Source organism: Temnothorax nylanderi, unplaced genomic scaffold, assembly GCF_030848795.1.
Source record: "Temnothorax nylanderi isolate EJ_2023f unplaced genomic scaffold, tnyl_v1.0 TNYL_tig0718_pilon, whole genome shotgun sequence".
Lineage (NCBI taxonomy): Eukaryota > Metazoa > Arthropoda > Insecta > Hymenoptera > Formicidae > Temnothorax > Temnothorax nylanderi.
This window is the reverse complement of record NW_027249780.1, coordinates 31,464-57,985: the sequence shown is the minus strand read 5'-3', so window position 1 is coordinate 57,985 and position 26,522 is coordinate 31,464. Positions and strand designations below refer to the sequence as shown.

At 37.4% G+C, this 26,522-nt stretch overlaps 1 protein-coding gene and 1 pseudogene across 1 annotated transcript; one reads left to right on the top strand and one right to left on the bottom strand.

The window, feature by feature from the left end:
* Positions 1–1,631: 1,631 nt before the first annotated feature.
* On the top strand, positions 1,632–4,582 carry LOC139784983 (uncharacterized; annotated as a pseudogene).
* A 7,398-nt stretch (positions 4,583–11,980) lies between these two features.
* On the bottom strand, positions 11,981–16,758 carry LOC139784977 (maltase 1-like). The gene is made up of 8 exons (XM_071724153.1): positions 16,578–16,758; positions 16,174–16,361; positions 15,723–15,992; positions 14,889–15,131; positions 14,618–14,800; positions 13,859–14,114; positions 12,962–13,301; positions 11,981–12,164 (listed from the first exon to the last, which is right to left on the bottom strand). Exons 1-8 carry the CDS (start codon positions 16,732–16,734, stop codon positions 12,098–12,100), a joined length of 1,704 nt encoding a protein of 567 aa, XP_071580254.1. The 5' UTR covers positions 16,735–16,758; the 3' UTR covers positions 11,981–12,097.
* Positions 16,759–26,522: the final 9,764 nt, after the last annotated feature.

Below are 26,522 nucleotides of genomic sequence, written 5' to 3'. Positions count from 1 at the left end.
CGGGTTTCACACATAGATAGCACCAATAACACATGTACTCGAATTACATGTCTGAAGTTGTCTGAAGTTATAGCTTGGACATCTGTTAACAATAACCAGTCGTTATATAAACACATATCGCAACGCAAAAATATTTTTTCTAACAACGGAGATGTCGAGTTTTGTGCCAAATAAACAGCATTTGCGGGAAGCTTTGCTTTTCTGCTTTAACTTGAAAAAAAAAATGCAGCTGAAGCACGTCGTTTGCTTGAGGAGGCCTACGGCGAACATGCATCATCGAAAACTACCTGTGAAGATTGGTTTAAACGCTTCAGAAGTGGCGATTTCGACACTGAGGACAAGGAGCGCTCCGGAAAACCAAAAACAATTGAGGACGCCGATCTGCAAGCGTTATTGGATGAAGATGATACGCAAACACAAGATCAACTTGCGGAGGCATTAAACATGACTCACCAAGGTATTTCCAAACGTTTACATGCCATGGGAAAAATTAAAAAGGAAGGAAAATGGGTGCCGCATTAGTTGACTGAGAGACAGATGGAAAATCGAAGAGCCACTTCCGAAATTTTGCTTTTGCGGCATGAAAGAAAAAGTTTTCTTCATCGAATTGTTACTGGCGATGAGAAGTGGATATATTTAGAGAATCCCAAACGCAAAAAATCGTGGCTTTCACCTGGTGAAGAATCAACATCGACGGCACGGCCAAATCGTTTTGGAAAGAAGACAATGCTCTGCGTTTGGTGGGACCAGAAAGAAATCGTGTACTATGAGCTGCTGAAACCGGGCGAAACTGTCAATGGGCATCGCTACCAACAACAACTGATCAATTTAAACGATACATTGCTCAAAAAACGGCCAGAATGGGACACGAGACACGAACGAGTGATATTGCAGCACGACAACGCTCCGTGCCATCGCAGTTCCATCGTCCAGGACACCATCAAAACGCTGAAATGGGATCTGCTACCGCACCCGCCGTATTCGCCAGACCTGGCGCCTTCCGATTATCACTTGTTCCGGTCGATGGCGCATGGCTTGGCTGGGCTACACTTGACCAATTTCGAAGAAGTGCAAAATTGGTTGGATGAATGGTTTCGGTCCAAAGACGCGTCGTTTTATTGTCGCGGTATTCATGTATTGCCAGAGAGATGGCGAAAATGTATAGCTAGCGAGGGACGATACTTTGAATAAACCATTTTTTGTATTTCTCTTGAAATTTTCCATTTTTTATTGATCAAAAAAACCCGGAAACTTAGTTGCGCACCTAGTATATAGCCATTGTCTTTGAAATTAAAGTATCGATCGTCGAAGAGACCGTGCCGGAGAATCTGAGTGACTCGGCATCGTACGGAGAATAATTCTTATGACGTGAGCGCGAAGCAAAACAAGGGGCGATCCGCTGGATAAATATCGTGTTACACTGCCGCTGTGACTCATGACACAGTCGTCTAAATGAGAATAAGAATATTCAAGAGCATTCGTGATCTCGAGCATTCGCGATCTTGAACACTGGTTTTTGTGAACTGCTTCTCCTCGTGCTTGTCTTCCTCGCTCTATCAATCGCGCATCCGCGCACTCTCGCACAATCTGATATAATTGAAATTGATGGTTTTTTTAATGGTTTCTCGCCTTATAAGAGTATACGACATTTTTTGTAACCAATTGCTGGATATATAGCTGGTAGAAATGAAGTTTTTATTATAGCTATATGGTGCGGAGAAACTAAATGTCCACCAGACCTTGATGCCTACTTGGAAGATTTTATCAATGAAAGTTTGGAGTTAATAAATGGTTTCAGTGTTAAAAATAGACGTTACAAACTTAAAATTAGAAACGTAATTGCCGATGCACCTGCTAGAGCATGGTTGAAACGAGTCAACCAACATGGCAATAAATTTGCTTGCGAAAGGTGAGTGTATATGTATATATCACTGAATAAGCATTTTTTCACTTTAAAGCCACGCGAATGTTTTATAGTAGAATATATAGTGCACTGTCATTTCAAATTGAGTGTAATAGTATACATCAAATCTTTTAAGTTGATTTTGTACTGTAAAAATGAGGTAAAAAATCGGAACTGCAGAGATTTTAAGGCTTAATTATGCCCATATTTTCAAGTTATTATATTTTTTGAATATAAAATGTAGATATGAGAAAACAATTTGTACTGATTATTTTGAAACAAAGAGTGACCGCAAAAATGCCCATAAATGTTGTTCCCCAATTTTTTTACACTCGAATTTGCAGTCATGTTTAGCATCAAATGAAAGATCTTGTTAAGCTGATTACAAATATGTCGGTGCCAAAGTATACCTCCTTCCCGTTCCCGAGAAAATAGGCCACAAAGGTCAGCAGACGGCACCATTAATCCTCGGAGTGCGGACGGCGTGATAATCGCGATAAAATATTTGAATTCAGCGACTCCAAAAATATATAATAATAAAGAGATAGAGAAAAAATTGTTTCTTTAAAAATATGTGACTCAAAGGATTTTTCTCGAGAACGGGATGGAGGTACACTTTGGTACCGACATATTTGTAATCAGCTTAACAAGATCTTTCATTTGATGCTAAACATGACCACAAATTCGAGTGTGGAAAAATTGGGGAACATCTTGGGGTCACTCTTTGTGATTAAAATTAAGTCTTCAATACTTTAATTAGTGTTCATTATTTGTCATACAGGTGTACTGTTAAAGGTGTCTGGTTCAACAATCGAATGACATATCCTCCTCATGAGGAAGCACCTTTGCGAACAGATGAATCTGTTCGTAAGCAAACTCATAAAGAATATCACAAAGGAGTAACTCCACTAATTACGAGACTTCAGCTAGAACCTTTAACTCAATTTCCATTGGAACCTTTTCATTTGTTATATATAAGAATCTTGAAACGAATTGTTTCAATGCTGTACTGTGCTAAGGCTAGTAAATACAAACTGCGTGGCGATGTTGTTCGTTTAATAGACAATCTTTCTAATTTTCTACGGCCTTTCTCTCCCTCTGACTTTGCTAGGAGGCCACGTAGATGAAGTGATTGGAAATACTATAAAGGTACGGAATTTAGAAGGCTTTTGTTATATGATGGCTTTCTAATTTTCCGGGAACTTGAGTACTCAGAAGTTTATCAGAATTTTTTGTTATTTGCCTGCGCTATTCGAATTTTGGTCGACCCTGTTTTGGTAAAAGAATATGCTGATGATTCAGATAGATTGCTTAGAACGTTTGTAGAGCACAGTTCAAACATTTATGGACAGGCTTTTGTGGTATACAATGTACATCATTTAAGACACTTAGTTTCGAATTGCCTGTTACATGGACATATTGAAGCATTTAGTGCATTTAAATTTGAGTTTTTTGGGAAACATGAAGAATATGCTGCATGCACCAGGGAAGACACTTTCCCAAATAGTTTGCCGTGTGATGGAAAAGGCAGCCATGCCTCGCCTTTCTTACTCTGCAAGAAATAAATTATTATTTGAACAACCTCATGAAACGGGACCGATTCTGAACTGTCAAGGAAAGCAGTATAAGAAACTTCGAACACCAGATAAATTTTTTCATTTACAATCTAGTGATGCGTATTGTCTTACGAAAACTAGATAGATCAGTTTATTGTATATCCCCGTAGGGTTTACAAGGCGTTTTTGTGAGAAACGTACCCAAACCTCTTACAAACACTCCCCTTCGCGCCCTGGCCATATGCGACCTTACAATTCATTTCCCCTCCCTTGCGGCCTTACATTTCATTTCACCTCCCTTTGTCTTCCCTCCGGCCATCTCCTTCCGCCTCCCTTGCATCAGCTACCTCTTTGTTTCCCTCCTTTCTGCCACTGCTCTTCTCCTTTCCTTCCGTCTCTCTCCCTCCTCTCGCTCGCCGCCTTCCCTCCTTATTCCACCTTCGCTCTGGAAACAAACTATGTTATACCTTCATCTTATTTCCCTCTCCTCCTCCCCTCCCTTTCCCCTGCCACTTCTTTCTCAATCTCCCTTTCTTTCTCCTTTCCATCCTACCTCCCTCTTATCCTCCTTTCTTCCTATGTCCTCGTCCTCCTCCGTATCCATACCCTCGTCTCCACCGATCACGCTTACCTCTTTCACCACCGCCTTTACCTTTAATCCTTCCGAAACGAACAGACTCTCCTCCATTCTTTTTGTAATCTCGTCCTCCTCCGTCCTCTTCCAACTCCTACTTTCCTGCTCTCTCCTTTTCTTTCTCCTTTCTTTCTCCTCTCTTTCTCTTACCCTCGTCTCCACCGATTTATCCTCATCCATCTTCACCCTTAATCTACTCCCTTCCTTTCTCCTCCGTCGCTTTCTCTCCTTCTCTTTCTATCACCTGTCTATATGGCCGGCCCCTTCGATCGTTCGATCCATCGATCTATCGCGACGACTCCCTGCTCCGTTCCACACCTGCCGCGCCGCCATCGCCAATCCCTCTGTCTCGCGACAGGTCGATCGATCGCCCGATCGATACTCCATGCTGCCAAATCGTTCAGCTCCCTCGTCATGTAACCTGGCCTGCTACTTCCGTTCCTTCAATCCCGCCCTTCTCCCTAACCTCACTTTCCACGTGCCTCTTCACCAACGTTTCCCGACTCCTCCAGACCACCTTCCGCTTCACCTCCATTCTCCCATCTTCCTTTCGCACTCCCCTATCTACTCCCTTCATCCACCACCTTCCTCACATCTCAATCTCTCCCTTCATCTCCTTTCACTCTCCTACCACTTATCCGCCTGTTCCCCCGCCGAGGGCTACCGAGCGAGTCTCAGTCTTACGAAAACTAATGAAGTGATTAAAATTGAAAATATTATAAAATGTACTGAAGGAACCTATTTAATTGGCAGAAGGTTTAAAGAAAAATCAAATCTTTTTTCTTATCCATTTCCTTCCTGTAATATTGACATATATATCGTTAGCATTCTTGGATCACTAAAGAAGTGGTGTTTAAATAATATCAAAAGAAAGGTTGTATTGTTGCCTCTTCCTGAAAAGGATGCGAATGATAACTGGATCGCTTTAAATAAAAGTGTCTGTTTTCCAATGCCTCATTCTGAACAATTGTAACTGATTATTATTATAACACATAATTTTTGTATTTTTGTAACATAATAAAATTCTTCCATTTTAAAATGTCTCACTATAATTTTCATTAATTATCCATTAAAACGTTCCATTTAGCTATACTAGGTGCGCAACTAAGTTTCCGGGTTTCACACATAGATGGCACCAATAACACATGTACTCGACTTACATGTCTGAAGTTGTCTGAAGTTATAGTTTGGACATCTGTTAACAATAACCAGTCGTTATATAAACACATATCGCAACGCAAAAATATTTTTTCTAACAACGGAGATGTCGAGTTTTGTGCCAAATAAACAGCATTTGCGGGAAGTTTTGCTTTTCTGCTTTAACTTGAAAAAAAATGCAGCTGAAGCACGTCGTTTGCTTGAGGAGGCCTACGGCGAACATGCACCATCGAAAACTACCTGTGAAGATTGGTTTAAACGCTTCAGAAGTGGCGATTTCGACACTGAGGACAAGGAGCGCTTTGGTAGGACCAGAAAGGAATCGTGTACTATGAGCTGCTGAAACCGGGCGAAACTGTCAATGGGCATCGCTACCGACAACAACTGATCAATTTAAACCATACATTGCTCGAAAAACGGCCAGAATGGGACACGAGACACGAACGAGTGATATTGCAGCACGACAACGCTCCGTGCCATCGCAGTTCCATCGTCCAGGACACCATCAAAACGCTGAAATGGGATCTGCTACCGCACCCGCCGTATTCGCCAGACCTGGCGCCTTCCGATTATCACTTGTTCCGGTCGATGGCGCATGGCTTGGCTGGGCTACACTTGACCAATTTCGAAGAAGTGCAAAATTGGTTGGATGAATGGTTTCGGTCCAAAGACGCGTCGTTTTATTGTCGCGGTATTCATGTATTGCCAGAGAGATGGCGAAAATGTATAGCTAGCGAGGGACGATACTTTGAATAAACCATTTTTTGTATTTCTCTTGAAATTTTCCATTTTTTATTGATCAAAAAAACCCGGAAACTTAGTTGCGCACCTAGTATTAATTGCGATTGACAACATCAATGTCTCCTGAGATTGATAAATTATCTGTCAGTAGAACAGTGGAAATATCCACGCAAAATCTACATTGATACTACGCGAATGAGATACTTTGATTTTATCGATGGAAAAGAAACGTTGAATCCACGCGGATAAAGTACTTTGATTTTGGCGATGGAAAAGAAACGTTGAATCCACGCGGATAAGGTACTTCGATTTTGGCGATAGAAAAGAAACGTTGAATCCACGCGAATAAGGTTCTTCGATTTTGACGATGGAAAAGAAACGTTGAATCTACGTGGATAACTCGCGGATGAATCTCCATCCACGTATTACGTAGATTCGACGCAGATGCGACGTATCTGTTTTACTGGGGTTATTTATCACTAATAAGAATAGTTGCCTATTTGACTTGCAAGTACTGCATGAACCACCTTAACACAAATATATAAATATTAACGCTGACACCTTGTTACAGCTCTATGCTTTTTATATTTTTAATAAACATTTTATATATTAATAACTCAATGAAATAAAACAGTAACACGACATAAAGTTTTAGACGTCTATAGAACTTAATGCAGTAAAAATGTTATATAATATAGTATATATATATATATATATACACAAATTATTAATAATTAGGTAAAAATTCCAATTATAGATACATAAATATGCCAAAAATTTGTATAAATTACTCATTTAATAATAATAGCCACATAGTCAATTAAGATCGGAAGTTCCGTTTCCGGAGTGATTAAGGCTGTCAGGCGTGCGAGTGAGTGAGAGATAAAGCGTATAGAAAGGAGTGGCAGGGGAGGCTGAGGAAGGAGAGAGTGATCGAGCGAGGAGGTGTGGAGGTGAGAGAGTGAGGAGGCGAGAGGGGAGATAGAGGAGGAGCAGGTAAAGGGGATTAAAGGGAAGAAAAGTGTCAAGGCGCAGAGGAGGTTAAGGCAGGAACGATAGCTAGGCTAGAGGGGCGACACGGTAGGTGAGCAGGGACGTGGGCGACGGCACGCGGCTGGGCGCGGACGATAGCTGGAATAGAGGGGCGACTCGACGGGGGATTCGGGACGCGTGCGGCAGCGCAAGGCAGGGCATAAAGGATAGTATAGATAGAGGGAGAAGTGATACGTGGAGTAGGAGGAGATGAACGAAGAGAAGGAAAGCGAGACGGAGGTAAGGAAAGTGATAGATAAGGTGAAGAAAAAGGACAGAGGTAGAAGGGGGAGTACGGGGAGCACGGGGAGCGCGGGAACTTTGGATGAGTTGTGGAAAAGGAAGAGAGACGAACTAGATAAAAGCATGGGGGAAGAGAGAGATGATGCGTTTAAGAGAAGCAAGAAGACGGTAAGATCCCCTAAAACGGAGTACGAGGCAGGTGCAGAGGGACTGAGGGAGGCCATTAGAGAAATGAAGGAGGAATTTAGGAACATGATGATAGAGTTAGGGGAGGATATGAAGGAACAAGGAAGGAGGACAAGAGAGGAGATAGAGGAGTTGAGAAAGGAATTCGGGGAGCAGGAGAAGAGATGGAAAGAGGAGAGAGAAGAGCTAAAGAGGGAGAAGGTAAAAATGGAAGAAAGAGTAAAAAAGTTAGAGGAGAAAGTAGAAGGGAGAAAGGAGGAGAGAAAGGGGGAGGTACGATACGGGAGAGAGGAGGTTGAGGAAAGAATGAGAGCGGTGGAGAGAAGGTTGAAAAGGAAGGAGAAGGAGGAAAGAAGAAGAAATATAGTGATAAGGGGGTTGGAGGTAAAAGAAGGTGAGAGGAGGGAAGAAGCAGAAAAGCTATTGGAGGGAATAGGAGCCAAAGTGAAGGCGATAGAGGTGAAGAGAATAGGGGGGATGCAGAAAAAGGAAGGGAAATGGTGCTGCTGAAGCTGGAGAATGAAGAGCAAAAGTGGGAGGTGTTGGAGAAAAAGAGGAGTCTGATGGGCAGAAAGGAGAGAATCACGGAGGATTTGACATGGGAGGAAAGGAGGGTGAATTGGAAACTGAGAGAGATAGCGAGAAGAGAGGAGAGAGAGGGAAGGAGGGCGTGGATCAGAGCAGGAAGAATAAGAATGGAAAACGTATGGTGGAGGTGGGATGCGGAAGAGGGAGTGTTAAAGGATGAAAAGGGAAATAGAAGGAAGGAGAGGGGGGGAGAGAATGAAGAGGGGAGAGAGGAGGTTAGAGGGAGAGAAGTAAGAGCGGAGACGGGGGAATAGGAAGTGAGGAGGATAGAGGGGAGGAGATGGAGATCAGCAAAACGGAAGTTGGAAGAGGCGAAAACGGGGGGAGGAGGAAGTATTGGAGGATGGTGTTCTGGAATGTAGCAGGCTTGGAAAATAAAGATAAGGACTTTTGGGAGGGGCTGAAGAAAGAAGATGTGGTAGTCTTAATAGAGACATGGATAGGAGAAAAGGGATGGGAAAGAATAAGGGGAAGATTACCAAAAGGGTATGAATGGGGAGTGCAAATGGCAAAGAAGAAGAATAAAAAAGGAAGAGCGATGGGGGGGATGGTAATGGGAATGAGAAAAGGGATAAAAGAGAAAGGAACGGAGATAAAGATTGATAGGGAGGGGAGGATAGAGGGGAAAGTAAGGATAGGGGAGGAGAACTGGAGTATTATAGGAGTATATGCAAAAAAAGGAGGAAATGGAGGAGACCGTACAGGAGTTAGGACACATAATGGAAGGAAAAGAAGAAGGAAGATTTACGATAATTGGGGGAGATTTCCACGCGAGGACTGGACAGGAAGGGGGGAGTGCAGAGGAAGAGGATGGGGGAGAGCAGAGGGAGGGGGGAAGAAAATCGAAGGATAGGAAGATGGATAGAGAAGGGAGGAGGCTGGTAAATTGCTTAGAGGAGAGAGGATGGGAAATATTTAATGGGAATGTAAGAGGAGACGAGGAGGGGGAATTTACTTTCACGGGAGGAAGAGGAGATACGGTGATTGACTATGTAATAGGGGATGGTGAGGTAAGAGAGAAGATTGAGAGCATGACGGTGGGGGATAGAGTGGACTCAGACCACCACCCCTTGGAAATGGTTTTAAGAAGGGGGAACGAGGAGGAAAACAGAGGAAGAGGGTGGAAGAAAAGGAACAGGGGAGTGTGGAACAAGGAAGGAGCAAAGATGTTCATAGAAAAAATAGGGGAAGTAGAGGAAAAAGAGGAAGAGTTAAATAAGGATTGGGAGGAAATGGAATCAAGAATAGTAGAGGCGATAAATGAGGTGGAGGAGGAGCTGGGAAGTAAGAAAAAGAGGAGGGGGTGGTGGGACAAGGAGTGCAGTGAGGCGAAGAAAGAGGCGAGAAGAAAATTGAGGGAATGGAGGAAGGGAAGAGAAGAAGGCAGCGTTTACAAGGAAAAAAGAAAGGGTTTTAAGGAGATATGTAAGTGGAAGAAGGAAGAAGAGAATCGGAGATGGGAGAGAAAAGCAGAGGAAGCAAGGAGTGAATCGGAGGTTTGGGAGATAGTAAATAGGGAGAGAAGAAAGAGGAGGGGAATTGAGGAGGGGATTGAGGAGGAAGAATGGAAAGAGCACTTTATGAAGTTGTTAGGAGGAGTAGAGGGGAGGGTGAGGATGGGGACGGAAGGGGGGAGGGAGGAAAAGGAAGGAGAGGAGGAAGAGGAGGTAGGATTAGAAGAAATGAGGAGGATAATAAAGAAGTTAAAGGATGGAAAAGCTATGGGAAGGGATGGAATACCAGGCGAGGCATGGAAGCACGGGGGGAAGGAGTTGGAGAATTGGGCATGGAGATTTATTAACAGGGTGTGGAAGGGAGGAGGATGGCCGGAAAATTGGAAAGAGGGAATAATCGCGCCAATTGTAAAGAAAGGGGAAGGAAAAAGGGTGGAGGAGTACAGAGGGGTGACAATAATGGCGTCGTTATATAAGGTGTACACGGCAATACTGGCGGAGAGGTTGAGAGAGGAGCTAGAGGGGAAGAAAATAGTGCCACAAAACCAGACAGGTTTTAGAAGGGAAATGGGAACTATTGATAATATCTATGTGTTGAACCACCTGGTGAATAGAAGGTTGGGGAACAAAGGGGGTAAACTGATTGTATGTTTTGTGGATCTCAAGGCGGCGTTTGACTCGGTAGACAGAGGGGTACTAGTAAAAGTAATGAGGGAAAGGGGAATAAGGGAAGGACTGGTGAGAAGGACGGAAGAGATTCTGAGGGAGACGAGAAGTAGGGTGAGGGTGGGAAACGAAGTAGGGGAAGAGTTCTGGACGGGGAGGGGGGTAAGGCAGGGGTGTCCGCTGAGCCCGTTACTATTTAACGTAATGCTAGCAGATATGGAGGAGGAAATGGGTAGGGTTAAATGGGGAGGGATAGTGCTAGGAGGTAAGAGGATATATACGTTGGCGTATGCCGATGACGTTGTGTTAATGGCGGAGGATGAAGATCAAATGAGGAGTATGCTGGAAAGATTGGAAGGTTACCTAGGCAGGAAAAGGCTGGAGCTGAATGTGGAGAAAACAAAAATAATGAGGTTTAAGAAAGGAAGAGGGAGGGACTGTAAGAGAAGATGGAGATGGGAAGGAAAAGTGATAGGAGAAGTAAAGGAATTTCGATATTTAGGGTATGTGTTTCAAAGGAATGGAGGGCAGGAAGCGCATGTAAGGGAAAGGATCAAGAAGGCGGCAGCGGTGATGGGGAAGGTTTGGGGGATAGGGAAGAGAAGATTTGGGAAAGACTGGGGAAAAAGATTGTGGCTGTTTGATAGACTGGTGTGGACGGTTATGGGATATGGAGCAGAAATATGGGGATGGAGAGAGAGGGAAGGAATGGAAAGATTGGAAGAAAGGTATATCAGATGGGTTTTGGGAGTAGATGGAAGGACACCGTGGTATCTGGTTAGGGAAGAGCTGCAAAGGGAGAAGCTAAGAGGGAGGGCGGGGATGAGGGCATGGAGATTCGAGAAAAAGTTAGAGGAGGGGAAAGGAAGCGAGCTGGCGAGGCTATGTTGGGAAGAGTTGAGGGAAAGGGAGAAAGAAGGGAAAGTAGGATCAAGCTGGGAACGAGAGAGAGGAAGCTTCTTTGAAGACAGAGGAGTGAGGCTAAAAGAACTGGAAAGGCTGAGAGAAGATGGAGACGAATGGTATCATAAGCTATTTGGAGGAGATAAGGAGAAGCAAAGGAAAGAGAGACGGGAGAGGATCGAGGAATCGGAATATAATAGGTGGTACAAGATAATAAAAGGAGAGGGTATTCCGGGGTATCTGAAGAAGGGATGGGGAGAGAGCAGATGGAGAAGGGTGGCGAGGTTTAGGCTAGGGAATGAGATGAGAGAGAGCAGGTACTGGGAAGGAGAAGAGAAGAAGAAATGCAGGATGTGCGAATATAGGGAAGAAACGTGGGAGCATGTATGGGAGGAATGCAGAAGATGGAAAGCAAAAGGAGGAAGTGGGCAGGAAGCGGTGGGATGGGTATTGGATGAGGAGGGGGGAGGGGAGAAATGGATGATGGAAATAGAGGGGGAAAGAAGGGAAATGGAGGGGGAGGGAATGGAGGGGAGAGAGGAGAAAGAAAGGAGATTAGAAAGGAGAATGGAAGGAGACAGGAGTATAGGGTGGTCGGAAAAGGACGTGAGCGCAAAAAGAACGGGGGAGAGGCCGCCGAGGGACCCGAACGAGGACGGGGAAGAGCCGAGACGGGAAGGAGGGAGGCAGAGGGACGCAGAAGCGGAAGTAGCAGAAGATGCGGAAGAAGCGGAAGAAGTCAAACAGAGGGGGAAGGGGGAAGGGGGAGGGATGGGGAAATTAGATTAAGTGTAAGGTCGCAAATGACCAGGCTAAAGGGGTGAGAGAATGTAAGAGGTTTGGGTACGTTCCTCACAAAAACGCCGTGTAGATTGTGAACCCTACGGGGATATACAATAAAACGTACATACATACATACATAGTCAATTAAGATCATTTCATTTATTTCTTCTTATTACAAGAAAGATTACAATTTTCAAGTGCAACTGAAAACTTTTGTAAAAAAGATAGATATATTTCGGAAATAATATATTTATAGGCTCGTATACACTATAGCAGCTTTTGCAGGTAAAGATAGCTTGTTCACATCAACCAGTTTCCTAAATTCAAAAGAATACAAACGTGAATTATAATATTATCATTAACCCTTAAATGCCACCCGGGGTCCAGCGGACCCCAGACTCTTTAGAATGATATATTTTCAAATGTTCCCGCCAAATATGGAGCTCATATTTATTTATTTATTATTTTTTATTTTTTTGATTTTGGAGCCAACATTTTAACTGTTGGCGATCTTAATTTTTTATACTATGTTGAAATTGAAATTTTAACAATATAAGCATTTTATTCTCTTTTCTAAGCCTTGAACAACATTGAAAATAATTTTCATAACTAAATATCAAAAAATCAATAAGTAAGGAGACATTTTTCATGCTGGGGTCTTTTAGACCCCATGTGTCATTTACGAGATTCTTGAGAGGTGTGGCATTTAAGGGTTAATTATTATATTAAATCTACAGAAAATATAGATTTCTCTTTTAATATCATGAAACTATTATAAGTAATAATTTCTTTTAAAAATCTAAAAAACAATTTTCTTGCAAACATTTTTCAAATAATTGCATTTTTTGCAATACATGTTTTGTATGTACACAAACAATTAATTAAAATACAAAAATTTATTTTTATCATTAACAATATCTAAACGTTTCTGCAATTAGATCTTCAATAAGATACCATCGAAAATAATTGTACCAAGAAATTACAAAGCAAATTACACGTTGGCAGAAAATTATGTTGGCAGAATAAAGAAAATCATAATAAGTATTAAATAAACAGTTATACTATTATTTACTTATTTATACGTAAACAATTTCAAGAAATACGTAAATCATACCCAGCTTTCACTTTAGAACCCAAATTGGCGACTTTGACCAACAGTTTTGAAGGAAGACCTTCTTGTGATAGATCGACAACTTGAGATTGATCGTCGCTGAAGTTAATCAGAAGCATCACGACGCGGCAACCATTGTTTCGAATTACACCCAGAACCGTGTCATTGTTTGTCGTGATCGATTTATAACTTCCTTCGGTGAGAGCCGGCTCCGTACGGTGCAAGAGGGCTAAGGTCTTATAAATCTTATAGTGTGATTCCTTGGCTTTCATCTGCTTCGCCAGATTCAACTGCTTGTAATTCTGATTTACCGGAAGCCACGTCGAATTTGCCGTGCTAAAACCTGCCGTAACGAGAAATAATTAAATAGAAAAGTATAGAAAAGCATATTATCCATTTTTACTAACCCTTTAGGGGCCACACATCGATCCCGTTGGAGTAAAATGTTATAATTTATAAGATAGTCTTAAAAGACGTCCCTGATGAGTTTGTTTAGTTTTTAGTTTTTTTAGTTTTTTTAGTTTTTTTAGTTTTTTTAGTTTTTTTAGTTTTTTTTAGTTTTTTTAGTTTTTTTAGTTTTTTTAGTTTTTTTAGTTTTTTTAGTTTTTTTAGTTTTTTTAGTTTTTTTTAGTTTTTTTAGTTTTTTTAGTTTTTTTAGTTTTTTTAGTTTTTTTAGTTTTTTTAGTTTTTTTAGTTTTTTTAGTTTTTTTAGTTTTTTTTAGTTTTTTTAGTTTTTTTTAGTTTTTTTAGCTCCATCTAGGATGGATCGATAATACTATACCGACGGAATCATTTTACCAACAGAGGAAATTTGAGAAGAGCTCAAAGTGAATGTACATAATTATGTACACAGGCCCCTAAAGGGTTAAACACACTAGGGAACACGAATTCGTCTTTTACCTGCATTCTTCGTCGCGTCCCATTGGAATGGCGTGCGTTCAGGATCACGGGACACACTATTGTATTGCGCTTGACCTGCATTGCACGCCTGAGGATCTTTCGTGTCTTCCCAGGATATATCTCTTTTGTCCACCATGCCGATTTCATCGCCGTTATACGTCACCGCCAAACCCGGCAAGATCATAGACAACATGGTCATTTGGTCCGATCTGTCAGGATAACGAGAGGCAACACGCGGATTATCGTGATTGCCCAACTGAAAGAAATTTATATTATATTTTAACTTTGCTTATGTAAAAGAAGCGACTGATATTTTATTTTTATGTAATGCGAGACAGATAAGCTGTTACAGATTTTTCAGCAATTTCAAAATCTTTCAAAAATTTTTACAAAGATTTTTATATATATAGTTAAAATATTAATAGGTTATATTAACTTGAAATTAAATATTTTTTATTAAATTAATAAAATGATAAAATTTGCCAACTCTACATATATGCACTTAAACAAAAATTTCTTCTAATGTATATTCCAAGTATTTTTTTATTGTTATGAAAGAGTATACTTTCCTTTAAAAGTAACACATATAACGTATCCAGTTTAACAAATAAACCAAATTCACACGTCGCCATTTAAATCACAATAAATTTAGAGTAATTTAAACATCTTGCTGGGTTTGCAAAGATAAAACGCAATTTATTTATGATATTTGTTCAAGGTATTTGATCAATATAATAATAATTTCATATAAATACGTACCACCCAATTAGCGATCTTACCACTTGGCATTAAATTCATCCAAGAATCTATTTCTCGTTTAAAATCTTGCGCGGATGATTTTGAGTTCAAATTTGTAATAAACATGAAATTAAAAGGCAATACGTTGTAATCGTAATATTGCATAGTATGCTCAAAATTGGTGTATGCCTCCATCACTAACAACTAAATCAGAAAAGAAACATTTTACATCGTGCATGAAGATTAACAAAGCACAATAAATGGATTTAATACAAGAAAACGGAAAATGTACCTTCTGATCTTGATTATGTATAAAAGCATAAAAATCCAAGAATTTTCGCCACCCTCCAAACAGCTGATAAGTCTCGATTAAATCCGTAGTATAAATATGATTCAAATACGTATAATCTCGCGGCGTAGTACCATTCACGTAAGTTCTAGGTTCATCCCGCAATAATAAGTCTTCATACATAAATGGGGCGGAATCAACACGGTATCCGTCTATACCCAAGTCCAGCCAAAATTTCAAGACTTTCTATAACCATGCAATCATATATGATCAAAAAATTTAAGAATAAGCCTATTTTAAGAATATAATAAAAAAATTGTAAGAATACAAGCTGAATTCTGCAGTTAAACTTTTTTATCAATTTTTTCTATATACTTTGTTAATTATAAAAATAATATGAATTTAATTTCCAGTTTAATTTACAAATTTACCGCACTATACGTGAAATATATATCTTGAATTAAACAGATTTACAATTTAAGTCAAATAATAGATAATTTTAGCAATTAAGAAATGTTCTTACATAATTAAGAAATGGCCAACAAATTTGTATAGTAATGAATTATGTCATTATTTATTTTATTGTGTTTGCATATAGAGTCGAAAGAAAGCAGCGATCACAGTAGGTCAAAGATTATATTAAGCATTTATATTAACAAGAATGATAATATTTAATTATATTAGTAATGTCAAAAAGATGTATTAATATTATAGTATATTAAAGCTGTAAATTATTATCTAATTGTAAGTGTTCTGTGTTATGCAAGTCTTCTCCAAAAGTACAACATATGTATGGCAACATCTTAGAGAAAAATTAAAATTTTTTCTGTTACTTACTATCATCTCTATTTTTACTAACGGGTTACGGTAATTTAAGTCAGGTTGTCTATACTCGAATTGATGAAGGTACCATTGTTTTTGTGATTCGACATAAGTCCACGCGGAATCGCTAAATACGCTGATCCAATTGTTGGGCGGCGTTATGCCGTCTCTATTTTTGCCGTATGCCCACACATAAAAGTTCTTATAAATCGGGTGACCTTCAAGAGCCTTTTGGAACCATGTATGCTTGTCAGATGTATGATTAGGCACGAGATCGAGAACCACCTATAAGAATAATATTATAAAGTAGCTCTCTGACATAGCACAGTGATAAATAAAGGGTAGTATGTTTTCTAAAATAGCATAAATAGAAATGAAGTTTATACATCTTTGACTTATTGTTAGATACAGGCATAACATGAGAAATTTATTTATAAATGTGCATGATATTGGCAAGCCGTCTCACTTTTAAACCGAGTGACTTAGCGACCGCTACAAGAGCTTTGAAGTCTTCTAATGTACCGAAAGTCGGATCGATGGCTTCGAAATCGGATATGTCATATCCAAAATCAATCATAGGACTTGAGTATATGGGTGACAACCAGATCGCATTGATGCCAGTGCTCGCGATATAGTCCAACTTTGAAGTTATCCCTGACAATGTAAAAAAAACACAGTTCTAAATGTCACTAATGTTACGTATGTTTGACAACATTTGCTTTAAAATTTTCTGATAATAACCGTTTTTATATTAACTATATAAAATGCAACAATTAATGGGATAAAACTTATATAATATTACGCATTAATATAACAATTTATTATTTATTGTGTGAGACATAATAACAAATGATAATTGGCATTGCTTACCCCTCAAGTCGCCAATGCCATCAGCATTCGTATCAAACATACTTCTCGGATAAACCTGATAGAAGACGGTATTATTCCACCATGACTTATTATGAATCGTAGCGAAGGAACCGCTTGCAAAAAGCAAAAGAGCACACAAGTGAGTTGTCCACGACATGATGTCGTTTGTGCTTGTCAAATCTCAAAATTATATATATATCAGTGGTAAAAAGAATCGATATCGCTCCAATTATCGATTATGCTTAACAAAGATTACGCTATCTCGACGTTGCATTCGAAAAGAAATAAATAAAAAATGAAAGCTATTAGTGCAACTATTACTGTATGAAATTATTCCATTGTGATAATTGCCTTGATAAATGGTTAATGCATCTTTGAAAAATTGCAAAATTAATGACTGTAGACTTAGGTCAACGGCATACAATGCCTTTTCTTTAACAAAGCTAATACATACATTAGAAAATACACTACACAATATAATAATTAAGGCCAGATTGATGATTCGCATCGAAATATCACGAAACATATCTCTGTTAATGTCTGTGTTAATGACATTATTGTTTGAGTCACCCGGAAATAACAGAACAAATCGTGTTGAGCAAGGCACGGTCTTGTGCATTTTATTTTATTACGTCGAATACGTTGCACTCGTACGTGGAAATATGTCAAAAGTTTCAAAGTGTGCTAATTGCGTAATTCTTCAATTTTGTTAACTATAGACATCCAACGTAGAGAAATTACGAGATTGGTCATAAAAATATATGTAGAAACTTTTACTTTTATAACTTATTTTATAAAATTTATCCATATAAATTAATCTTTTATTATTTGTATTTATAATTTTTAGAAAATAATAATATATTAATCGAAGAAAAATGGAGCATCGAGCCGTAACAAGGTGTTGGTGTTCATATATTCTATAGTTAAGTAAAGAAGTAACGAATTATAATGTACATATACTGTACATATACATTTTAAAAAAAAGGTAAAGAAAGGCGCCAAGTACACGCATAGTAGTGTATATGTTGTTACTTCGAAAAAAAACAGTGGTAATATTATACCTCAAAAAAATCTAAGTAACAAGTGGTAGACGTATGATCTTTGTATCTCGAAAAATCTCGAAAAAACCTAAGCAGTAGTATCTTTACCTCGAAAAAACCGAAGTAACAAGTGGTAGTCCTAATCTTTGTATCTCGAAAAATCTCGAAAAAAAACCTAAGCAGTAGCATTTTTATTTCCAAAAAATTATAACTCAAGTGATACACATGACAAAATAATTACGTTACCTTATCAAAGATGAGTCGCGCTTCAAGTGATCTATTTTACAATTACAAAAAAGAAATGATATCTCTTTTTAAATTACAGCGCCAATTACAGAGAGAACATACACTGAGAAAAAAAATTTGTCAATCCCAAGAAATATTTAGTCCGATACGTTCAACTAAACATTTTAGTTAGTTAACAAAAATTAGTTGTTTCAACAATTTATTTCGTTTCCTTAATCAAGAATTAATTAATTCACCTAATGTTTAGTTAAGTAACTAAAATGTTTAGTTGAACGTATCGGACTAAATATTTCTTGGGATTGACAAATTTTTTTTCTCAGTGTATGTTCTCTCTGTAATTGGCGCTGTAATTTAAAAAGAGATATCATTTCTTTTTTGTAATTGTAAAATAGATCACTTGAAGCGCGACTCATCTTTGATAAGGTAACGTAATTATTTTGTCATGTGTATCACTTGAGTTATAATTTTTTGGAAATAAAAATGCTACTGCTTAGGTTTTTTTCGAGATTTTTCGAGATACACAGATTACGTCTACCACTTGTTACTTCGGTTTTTTCGAGGTAAAGATACTACTGCTTAGGTTTTTTCGAGATTTTTCGAGATACAAAGATCATACGTCTACCACTTGTTACTTAGATTTTTTTGAGGTATAATATTACCACTGTTTTTTTTTCGAGGTAACAACATATACACTACTATGCGTGTACTTGGCGCCTTTCTTTACCTTTTTTTTAAAAAAGGTAATTTTGTACAGATATCACGCCTTTTTGTAGTATTACGCATTTTATAAACAGTATGTACAGGGTGTTATTTCGAAGTATAATACTAGCACTTTGTTTTTTTCGAGGTAACAACATAATACATATATACTACTATGCGTGTACTTGGCGCATTTTTTTACCTTTTTTTGAAAAAGGTAATTTTGTACGGATATCACGCCTTTTTGTAGTGTTACGCATCTTAATCTTAACAGAAAAAAATTACACCTTATAAAGAAATGTGTCTGAAGTTGTTAATATATATTATATATATATATATACATTGCCGGACATTGCTTTTATGTAAAATATGCATCTATATTATGTTGCTTGTATAAATTATTTCTTATCAACTTTTTCCAAAAATAATATATAAATACCTTTAGCACCTGTAGGCCATCGTTTCCTTTCTATAATTTTTCCATCATCAAATTCAATCCAAAATGTCCTTTCTCTACACATACTTGTATAATGACCATCTTCAATAGATGTACCCTGATGAAATATAGTATTTATTACTTTATACTGCTGTTTAGCTATCGATATCTTAGTCGTTGGTATGGCAGTTAAATTAAATGTCTGTGGTATTTTCACTAATTTATTATCCTGTGACGAGAACAAAATTAAATGAATGATAACTATTTCTTTCGTCAACGTTAATTCATTTCTAAATACTAGATTTCCTGCACAAGATTGGCATGTTTTTCCGTATAATGGACCCCAATTAAAAAATGTATCCTTTAATAAATTATTAAGATTATAACTTTTCTTCTTCAAATTATTAATAGAAATTGGAACAACTATGTTGTTATCAGTAATAATTTTTGTCGTATAACCACATGAGTTGCTAATGCACTTAGTAGTACAAGTAACTTGATGCCCGACCAAATTTCTTATGTAATTATATTTTGTGCAAATGGCAATAAGAAATTCAAGAGCGTCTCGTTTTGCCGGTTTTTCATCACCACGACTCGTAAAGCGCTCTCCTAAATCTGTCCGTATCGCATCAGCATTCAAATTAGGTAATCGTTTGTCATATTTATGCGCTAATATACTTAAATCATCTTTATCAACTTTAAGCAACACTTTCCTAATAATACTTGACTGCAAGAAACATTGTATTACTGAATTTGCGTAGCATGAAACTCCATCTTTATTTTGCAAAGCAGGTATCGGCTCAGCAGTACTTTTTCCAGCTTGTTGGTCTGACTCTTGACCGGCATTGATTATTTTCGACAATGTCCACGGAACATCTTTTACTTTTCGAAAACGTTTTTTCGAAATAGTAATCGTTTGTGCTTGCGGTAGAAATTTTCGTTTTAGCCGATTATATTCGGTAATAGCTCTTTCACTTGCCGTTACAGATGAAGGATCAAAGTTAATTAAATGCAATCCATCCAAAGACGTTACTCGGGATAACGCAACATATACCTGACCACAACTAAATATAGAATTGCCTATATCCATAACAGCGTTTCGCAAGCTTAATCCTTGACTTTTATGAACGGTTATGCCATAACTGAGAGTTATGGGAAATTGTTTTCTGATAACATATGTTTTCTCCATTACTTTAAACTTGACACTTACTCTTTCAATAGAATACTCCAAACCAGACGGTAAGAGAAGTTTAATCTTTTCTACAGAATCGGTAGATATATCCTGCACAACAGAAATAACTGTAGCAATTGTACCATTTACGAGGCCCAAAGTGACATCAATATTGCGTCTTATCATAACTTTCGCTCCAATTTTAATTGTAATTTGTTTCAAAAGCCCAGCTGTATTAGTATCATCGTTTTCATTATCCGTCAATCGCTTTTGTACCTTTTGTTTAATATAATTATCACAGTCAAGCGTATCTTCAGCAATTAATAATATTTCTTTCGAAGCAATACGACTTAGCATTGCAGTGTTAAGAACATCGCACAAATAACGAGTAGGCAGTGAACAAACAGTATCAGGCAGCAAATTATCAATAAAATTACACAATTCGTATAATCTTGCATCGAAAGACTGACCTTTCAATGATATTTTTCTTTTCTCGAGAATCTCAGAATCAGAAGTTGTCAATAAACCAACACGAACTCTCGAGAGTAATTCACGATAAGATCTATCTCCTTGCTGACGCATATTGATCGTCAATTCATCATATTGAAATTTTCGCCACAACCATTCCTCAGGAGTAGTCCCCACACTGCCAATATATTTATTAAATTCTGCTTTTGATAGTGGAACAAAGATAAAATTTTCACGTACAGGAGGTAATTGAAGCAGATCTCCAAATAAAAGAACATGCTTTCGACCAAAGAAATCGTCATCCATGGTATCAAATATTTGACATAGTCGTAAATGTATATACATGAAAGTTAAATTAGATATCATTGACACTTCATCAATTATAATAAGAATAACATCTTTAAGATTTGCCCGTAAAACTTTCAAAACATGATCAGATAATAGTGTATACTTAGGAGACTGATCACCATGTTCAACAGGTAACTGATATTCCCTGTGATTTGTTAAACCAGCGATATTAAACGCCGCTATACCAGTAGGTGCTGTTACAGCAGTATCCTTGTTAAGATTTTGTTTTATCCAGCATTTAATTGTTTTAATTAAGAAACTTTTACCAGTACCTCCTTTTCCGCTAACGTATAATAGTAATTGTTTAAATTGTTCATCATCCGGCGATATCGTTACGGCGTTGATCACTCTGTCAAATACTCCTTTTTGATCTGCGTTCATATTTGAAATCATTTCAGAGACATCGATTTCCTGATCTAATTTGTCACCAAGATCCTTAAAATCTTGCATCGCTTCACCAGCCTCAATATTTTGAACACCTATTGGATTATCGGGATCATCTTGAGACTCATGCTGTTTTTCCAAATCATTTAAATATTGTTCAACTAATTGCTTCGCAGTTTCAAATGCTTTTTGCACTTCCTCTAATTTTTCATGATATTGCAATGCTTCCGTAAGATATAACTTTCCCTTGTGAAATGCTTCTGTATATGTATCACATCCATCTTTAAGATCTTCTATTTTCCGCCACGGTTTAAACATGAGCAGTAATGAAAAGAAATAATTTTCCGGCTGCGTATTGACATTATATTTATAGTAATTAATAAGACATCCACGCTGTCGCCGTTTTAGATAATAACCATTCTCCATCGTGTAGTATTCAATATTTTTACCTCGTGGTTTATTTTTCAAAATATCATACCACTGTACAAACTCATATAAAAACATAGATTCCAATTCTTTCGGTCTCCGTGGATAATGTTCATCTATTATAGATGGATAAAATATATTTGTAGAATCTCCGTCAAGAGCTTCAATTTCCTTATAAGTTTTAACTTTTCTACGTCTTATTTGATTAACATCTAACCATTTTATAGTCGTTTTTGAATCAGTCCCCCATAAAGGAATACCACACATTCCATCACAGGCTTCAAGAGATCCACATTCCCTATTACTCGTGGCTCGCAAAGTAAAATTCCAAAGTTCTTGACGCAATGATTTCTTTTTCTTATTTTTACTATCAAGGACAGCATCAGATATTTCACATTTTCCTGGTTTATTTACGTACTTAGCAATATACCAAGTAAGCAACGTGGATGTTTCACTTACGTATTGTATATCGACATTTCCTTCTAATACCGTAAGAAGAACAGGACGATAATCATTTATATTGATCTCATCATGTTTTCGAGGAACATGATAAAGCCTACTTCTATGTTTCAATCGTTTCCTACCTGCTATCGAACTTATGACATCTTTCAAAATCAACGTTTCCGTGACAGGACGAGGAAACCCGAAACGACACACACGAATCGTTTTGCGTCCTACTTTTTTAGAACGAAGACAATAATCGTTATGTTTGTGTCGTTGATGCGTATTGACTCGCCTGTATAACAATGGTGAAATCTTTGGATCTGGCATTTCACAAGTTATGTGTTGAAAAATAAATTGAGAAACTTCTTCAACAGAAGATTTCCCGATAATTGGCGCACCTTCAATCCAAATTAATAAATGAAAATGTTGTATACCTCTACCTTGGTATTCTCGTCGCCAGAAGTAATGCGCTACTTTTCCGATCGGGTTATCTTTGGAACAAATAAAATCAAGGAATGCTTTAAATTTATTATCAAGAAACCTTGACGTTGACACGGGATCCTTAGCAACGAGTACACTAATGGGCGTCGAATCGTCAGGCCATCCATTTACTTCACGAAGATACGCAGCTAAGTCAGGCATCAGCCATTCAGCAGGACTCCATGTTACGAACCATGTCGCAGGTCCGTATTCTTGCGTCATACATCTTAAATTACTCCTTGGTATACGCCAGTATTGTTCCGTATTTCTTATAGTGGCGAATATTGTACTCAAGTCAGATTCTAATACATCTGTCTGTAGTGCTTCTAAATATTCTGAAGCCGTATAACGCTTAGTTGTACATAGTTTGCTATAAATACCACGATTTATTTGACGAAAAGTGTATAGATTATACAGAAAAAATACGAATTGTATATTTAATCTGAATTGTGGATGTTTGAACATCAAACAACATTTATCAAATTCATGGTCGTGAAGTTTAACCCGTCTAGCTTGGTGTCGTCCATTAATACCAAGAGGAAATAAATCTGGAAAACACAATAGATCTAAAGATGCCTCACGATTGTCCAAGGGCAAATCGGCTATTTTCAACATTTGATATAAGGCGGTATCAGTTTTACATAATTTTTTTTTATATAAAGGATAAATAGTATATTGCTCGTAATAATCATCATTATTTTCGTCAAGAACCTGAGTTAACATTGCCTTACGCTCATTGTTTAAAGTAGCGTTTACATTGTTTTCTTGCGTTGGACTTTTTGGGCTCGATTCGCGTTTGTCATCCAAATCAGATTCAGTAGCATTTTCTGTCTCCTGTACTTCAAACTCTGGATCGAATAATAATGACGTTTGTAAATAAAACTCCTTACAAGTATTTGGCAATACAATATGAGAATATAAAGGATTATGTTCTTTTAACCACACTAAGGCGTCAAAAACCTTGTTAACGTCTACCATTTCTTCCCAAATCATTTTTGATTTTGTCGGAATACCTCTAACACGTACAAAGTACAGTTCGTGATTGGTATTAATTGGATCAATATCAGGACATATTTTGTTCAATGTTTCTTGTAAAGGCAACGGTAAATGAAACGTTCTACCTTTTACTTTTTGTACCATTTGTCTGTGAGGCAATTTCTTGTTACTAACAGGTTTCATTGTAACGACAGTTTGAAAAGCTTTAGCTCTTTGTATGAGAATTTTTTCAAACTGGTTAAGACATGATATTACTTCAGGTGGATCATGTACAATACGATCATTTAAAATACAATACGCAGGTATTAATCCGTCACGGAATTTTTTTTCACAGTAATGACATATGTATTGCGGAGTAATATTATGTTTTTCTAAATGCGCCATTAAATCTCTCCAAATTGGAATATCTAGTCGTGCTTTAAGCTTATTAAATTCAGAGACACTTCTTCTATATAAAAGTCTCTCACATGATGCACAAACATATCGAGGTGTGTCCATGGAGCGTTTAGAAAAAGCCTTAAATGCGTTTTTAAAACGAGACATGATTTCATCTTCACTCAAAGTAGTACGATTCTGCTGATGTTTGTACATATATGCTTTTTGTTGTGCCGAAATTATAATTTCGTTTAACGTGTCTAAATCAACAGAAGTTAAAGCCTTCTCCAGATTTAACATTTTGTCGTATAAACTTGTCATTTGATAAATTAAACGTTTAATATATCTCACCATTGGAAAATGAGGTGATAAAATAATAAAACAGGAAGAAATAGAGCTTTGCAAAGAGTTGCATCAATGTAACAGGCATGTGTGTGACCCTTTTTATCAGAATTCTTTATCGTACATGTATGAATATCTGTTAACAATTGTGGTATTTTCTTTAAAGTACAGGTAAATATCGTTTTGAGGAATTTTTCATAACGATCGATTAGAATCTTCATCAACGGATAATCATAAATTTTACACAAAGCATTGCATAACCATGATTTTTTGACTCGTGCTTGTTGCAAAGGTAATACATTCATAGTTTTACCTTTCTCGTTAATTACCAACAGTTGTGATGAAGTAATGTTACGATATGTGTCGATAAAATAATTTTCAGATGAAGCTGTATGTCCCGATGTGCCACATAATGCACGTATTTTATCGTCATTTATAGAGCATTCAGCGGCAAGAGTCAAGCACACGTCTGATTTCTTTTTAAGTGAAGCTAATATTTTAGAGATCTTGCTGACAAAACTGTCTCGAATACGCATACACCAACGTAAGATTCTTTCGGCTTCTAATCGTCTTTCAGTAGGATTTTTAATATTAAGTTTGTTTTCGATGTCTTTAATTGCCACAGGAATAAGAAATTGTATGTAATTTCGTGACCAAAACTTTGCATATTTTTTAGTAATATTTTTAGCAATATCGCGATTTTACTTTGCAAGTACGCATTTAGACTTCTTTCTCTCATAATATCGCTTATTATAAAGCCATTTACAATCAGAATATTTTCTTTGTCTATTTCGTTCTTGCTGAGAATGTATAAGATAATCTTTTCTTTTTCTATCTCGTTCTTGCTGAGAATGTATAAGATAATCTTTTCTTTTTCTATCTCGTTCTTGCTGAGAATGTATAAGATAATCTTTTCTTTTTCTATCTCGTTCTTGCTGAGAATGTATAAGATAATCTTTTCTTTTTCTATCTCGTTCTTGCTGAGAATGTATAAGATAATCTTTTCTTTTTCTATCTCGTTCTTGCTGAGAATGTATAAGATAATATTTTCTTTGTCTATCTCGTTCTTGCTGAGAATGTATAAGATATTTTCGCTTATTAAGGCGATTATTTGCTAAGTTGTCTTTATACTGACGTTGTCTTTCAGCACAATTGTCTTCTGAATTCTGATATCGACTCCGTTTTTTAGCACAATTATTTTCCGACGAATCTTGTTCCTCTCGACAACGTTTCTCAGCACGATTAATTTTAGTATTATTAACACAATTGTTTTCTGAATTCCGATATCGACGCCGTTTTTTAGCACGATTATTTTTTAACGAGTCCTGTTCCTTTCGACAACGTTTCTCAGCGCAATTATTTCCAGTATTACTAATGTTTTCACAGGAATCTTTCTGAGATAAATGTCTATTTATACGTAGAGCAGTCGCTTTAGCTTCTCTATCTCTTATTACTGCTAATGGAAGCACTGTCTGAGCATCACTTTGTGGATCTTGAGGAAAATGTTCAATTGTATTCGATTCGAAAATCTTCAACAAATGTGAACGCATTACTCTATGATCATATCTAACTTCGTCAGGTTTAATATTAAACAATAATGAAATCGCAAAAGCTATAGCAAAAACTCCGCAATCGTTACAGTTTGGTTGATATTGTACATTCGGAAATTCGACAGAATGTTTCTCAAAGTCGTATGTTGGAAATAATTTTCTCAAGAATATCTTCGTGATGTTCGTGCAATTCTTGTTTATTTTGTGAATCATAGATATATATTTTTGTTGTATCGTAATAACTACATACCCAATGTGCATTTCTATCTATAAGCTTTGGATCTGCACAATTGAATGGAGCTGACGAACTGTGCAATATTTGTATATGTTTTCTATGTTCTGGTATACGTTGAATAAATTGAGGCATTTGGATTCGCCATGTTCCGACAGGTTCATAATCTGAACAACTTCGCAAAAGTGTATGGAAATGATCCATATGAGCGTCCATAATCCATTCGCCTTGAATAATTATATCTTTTTCTTCAGGCTTTAAAATTATTTTCTTTTCAAAATTCTGTTTGGATCGCTGTCGCTTTATAA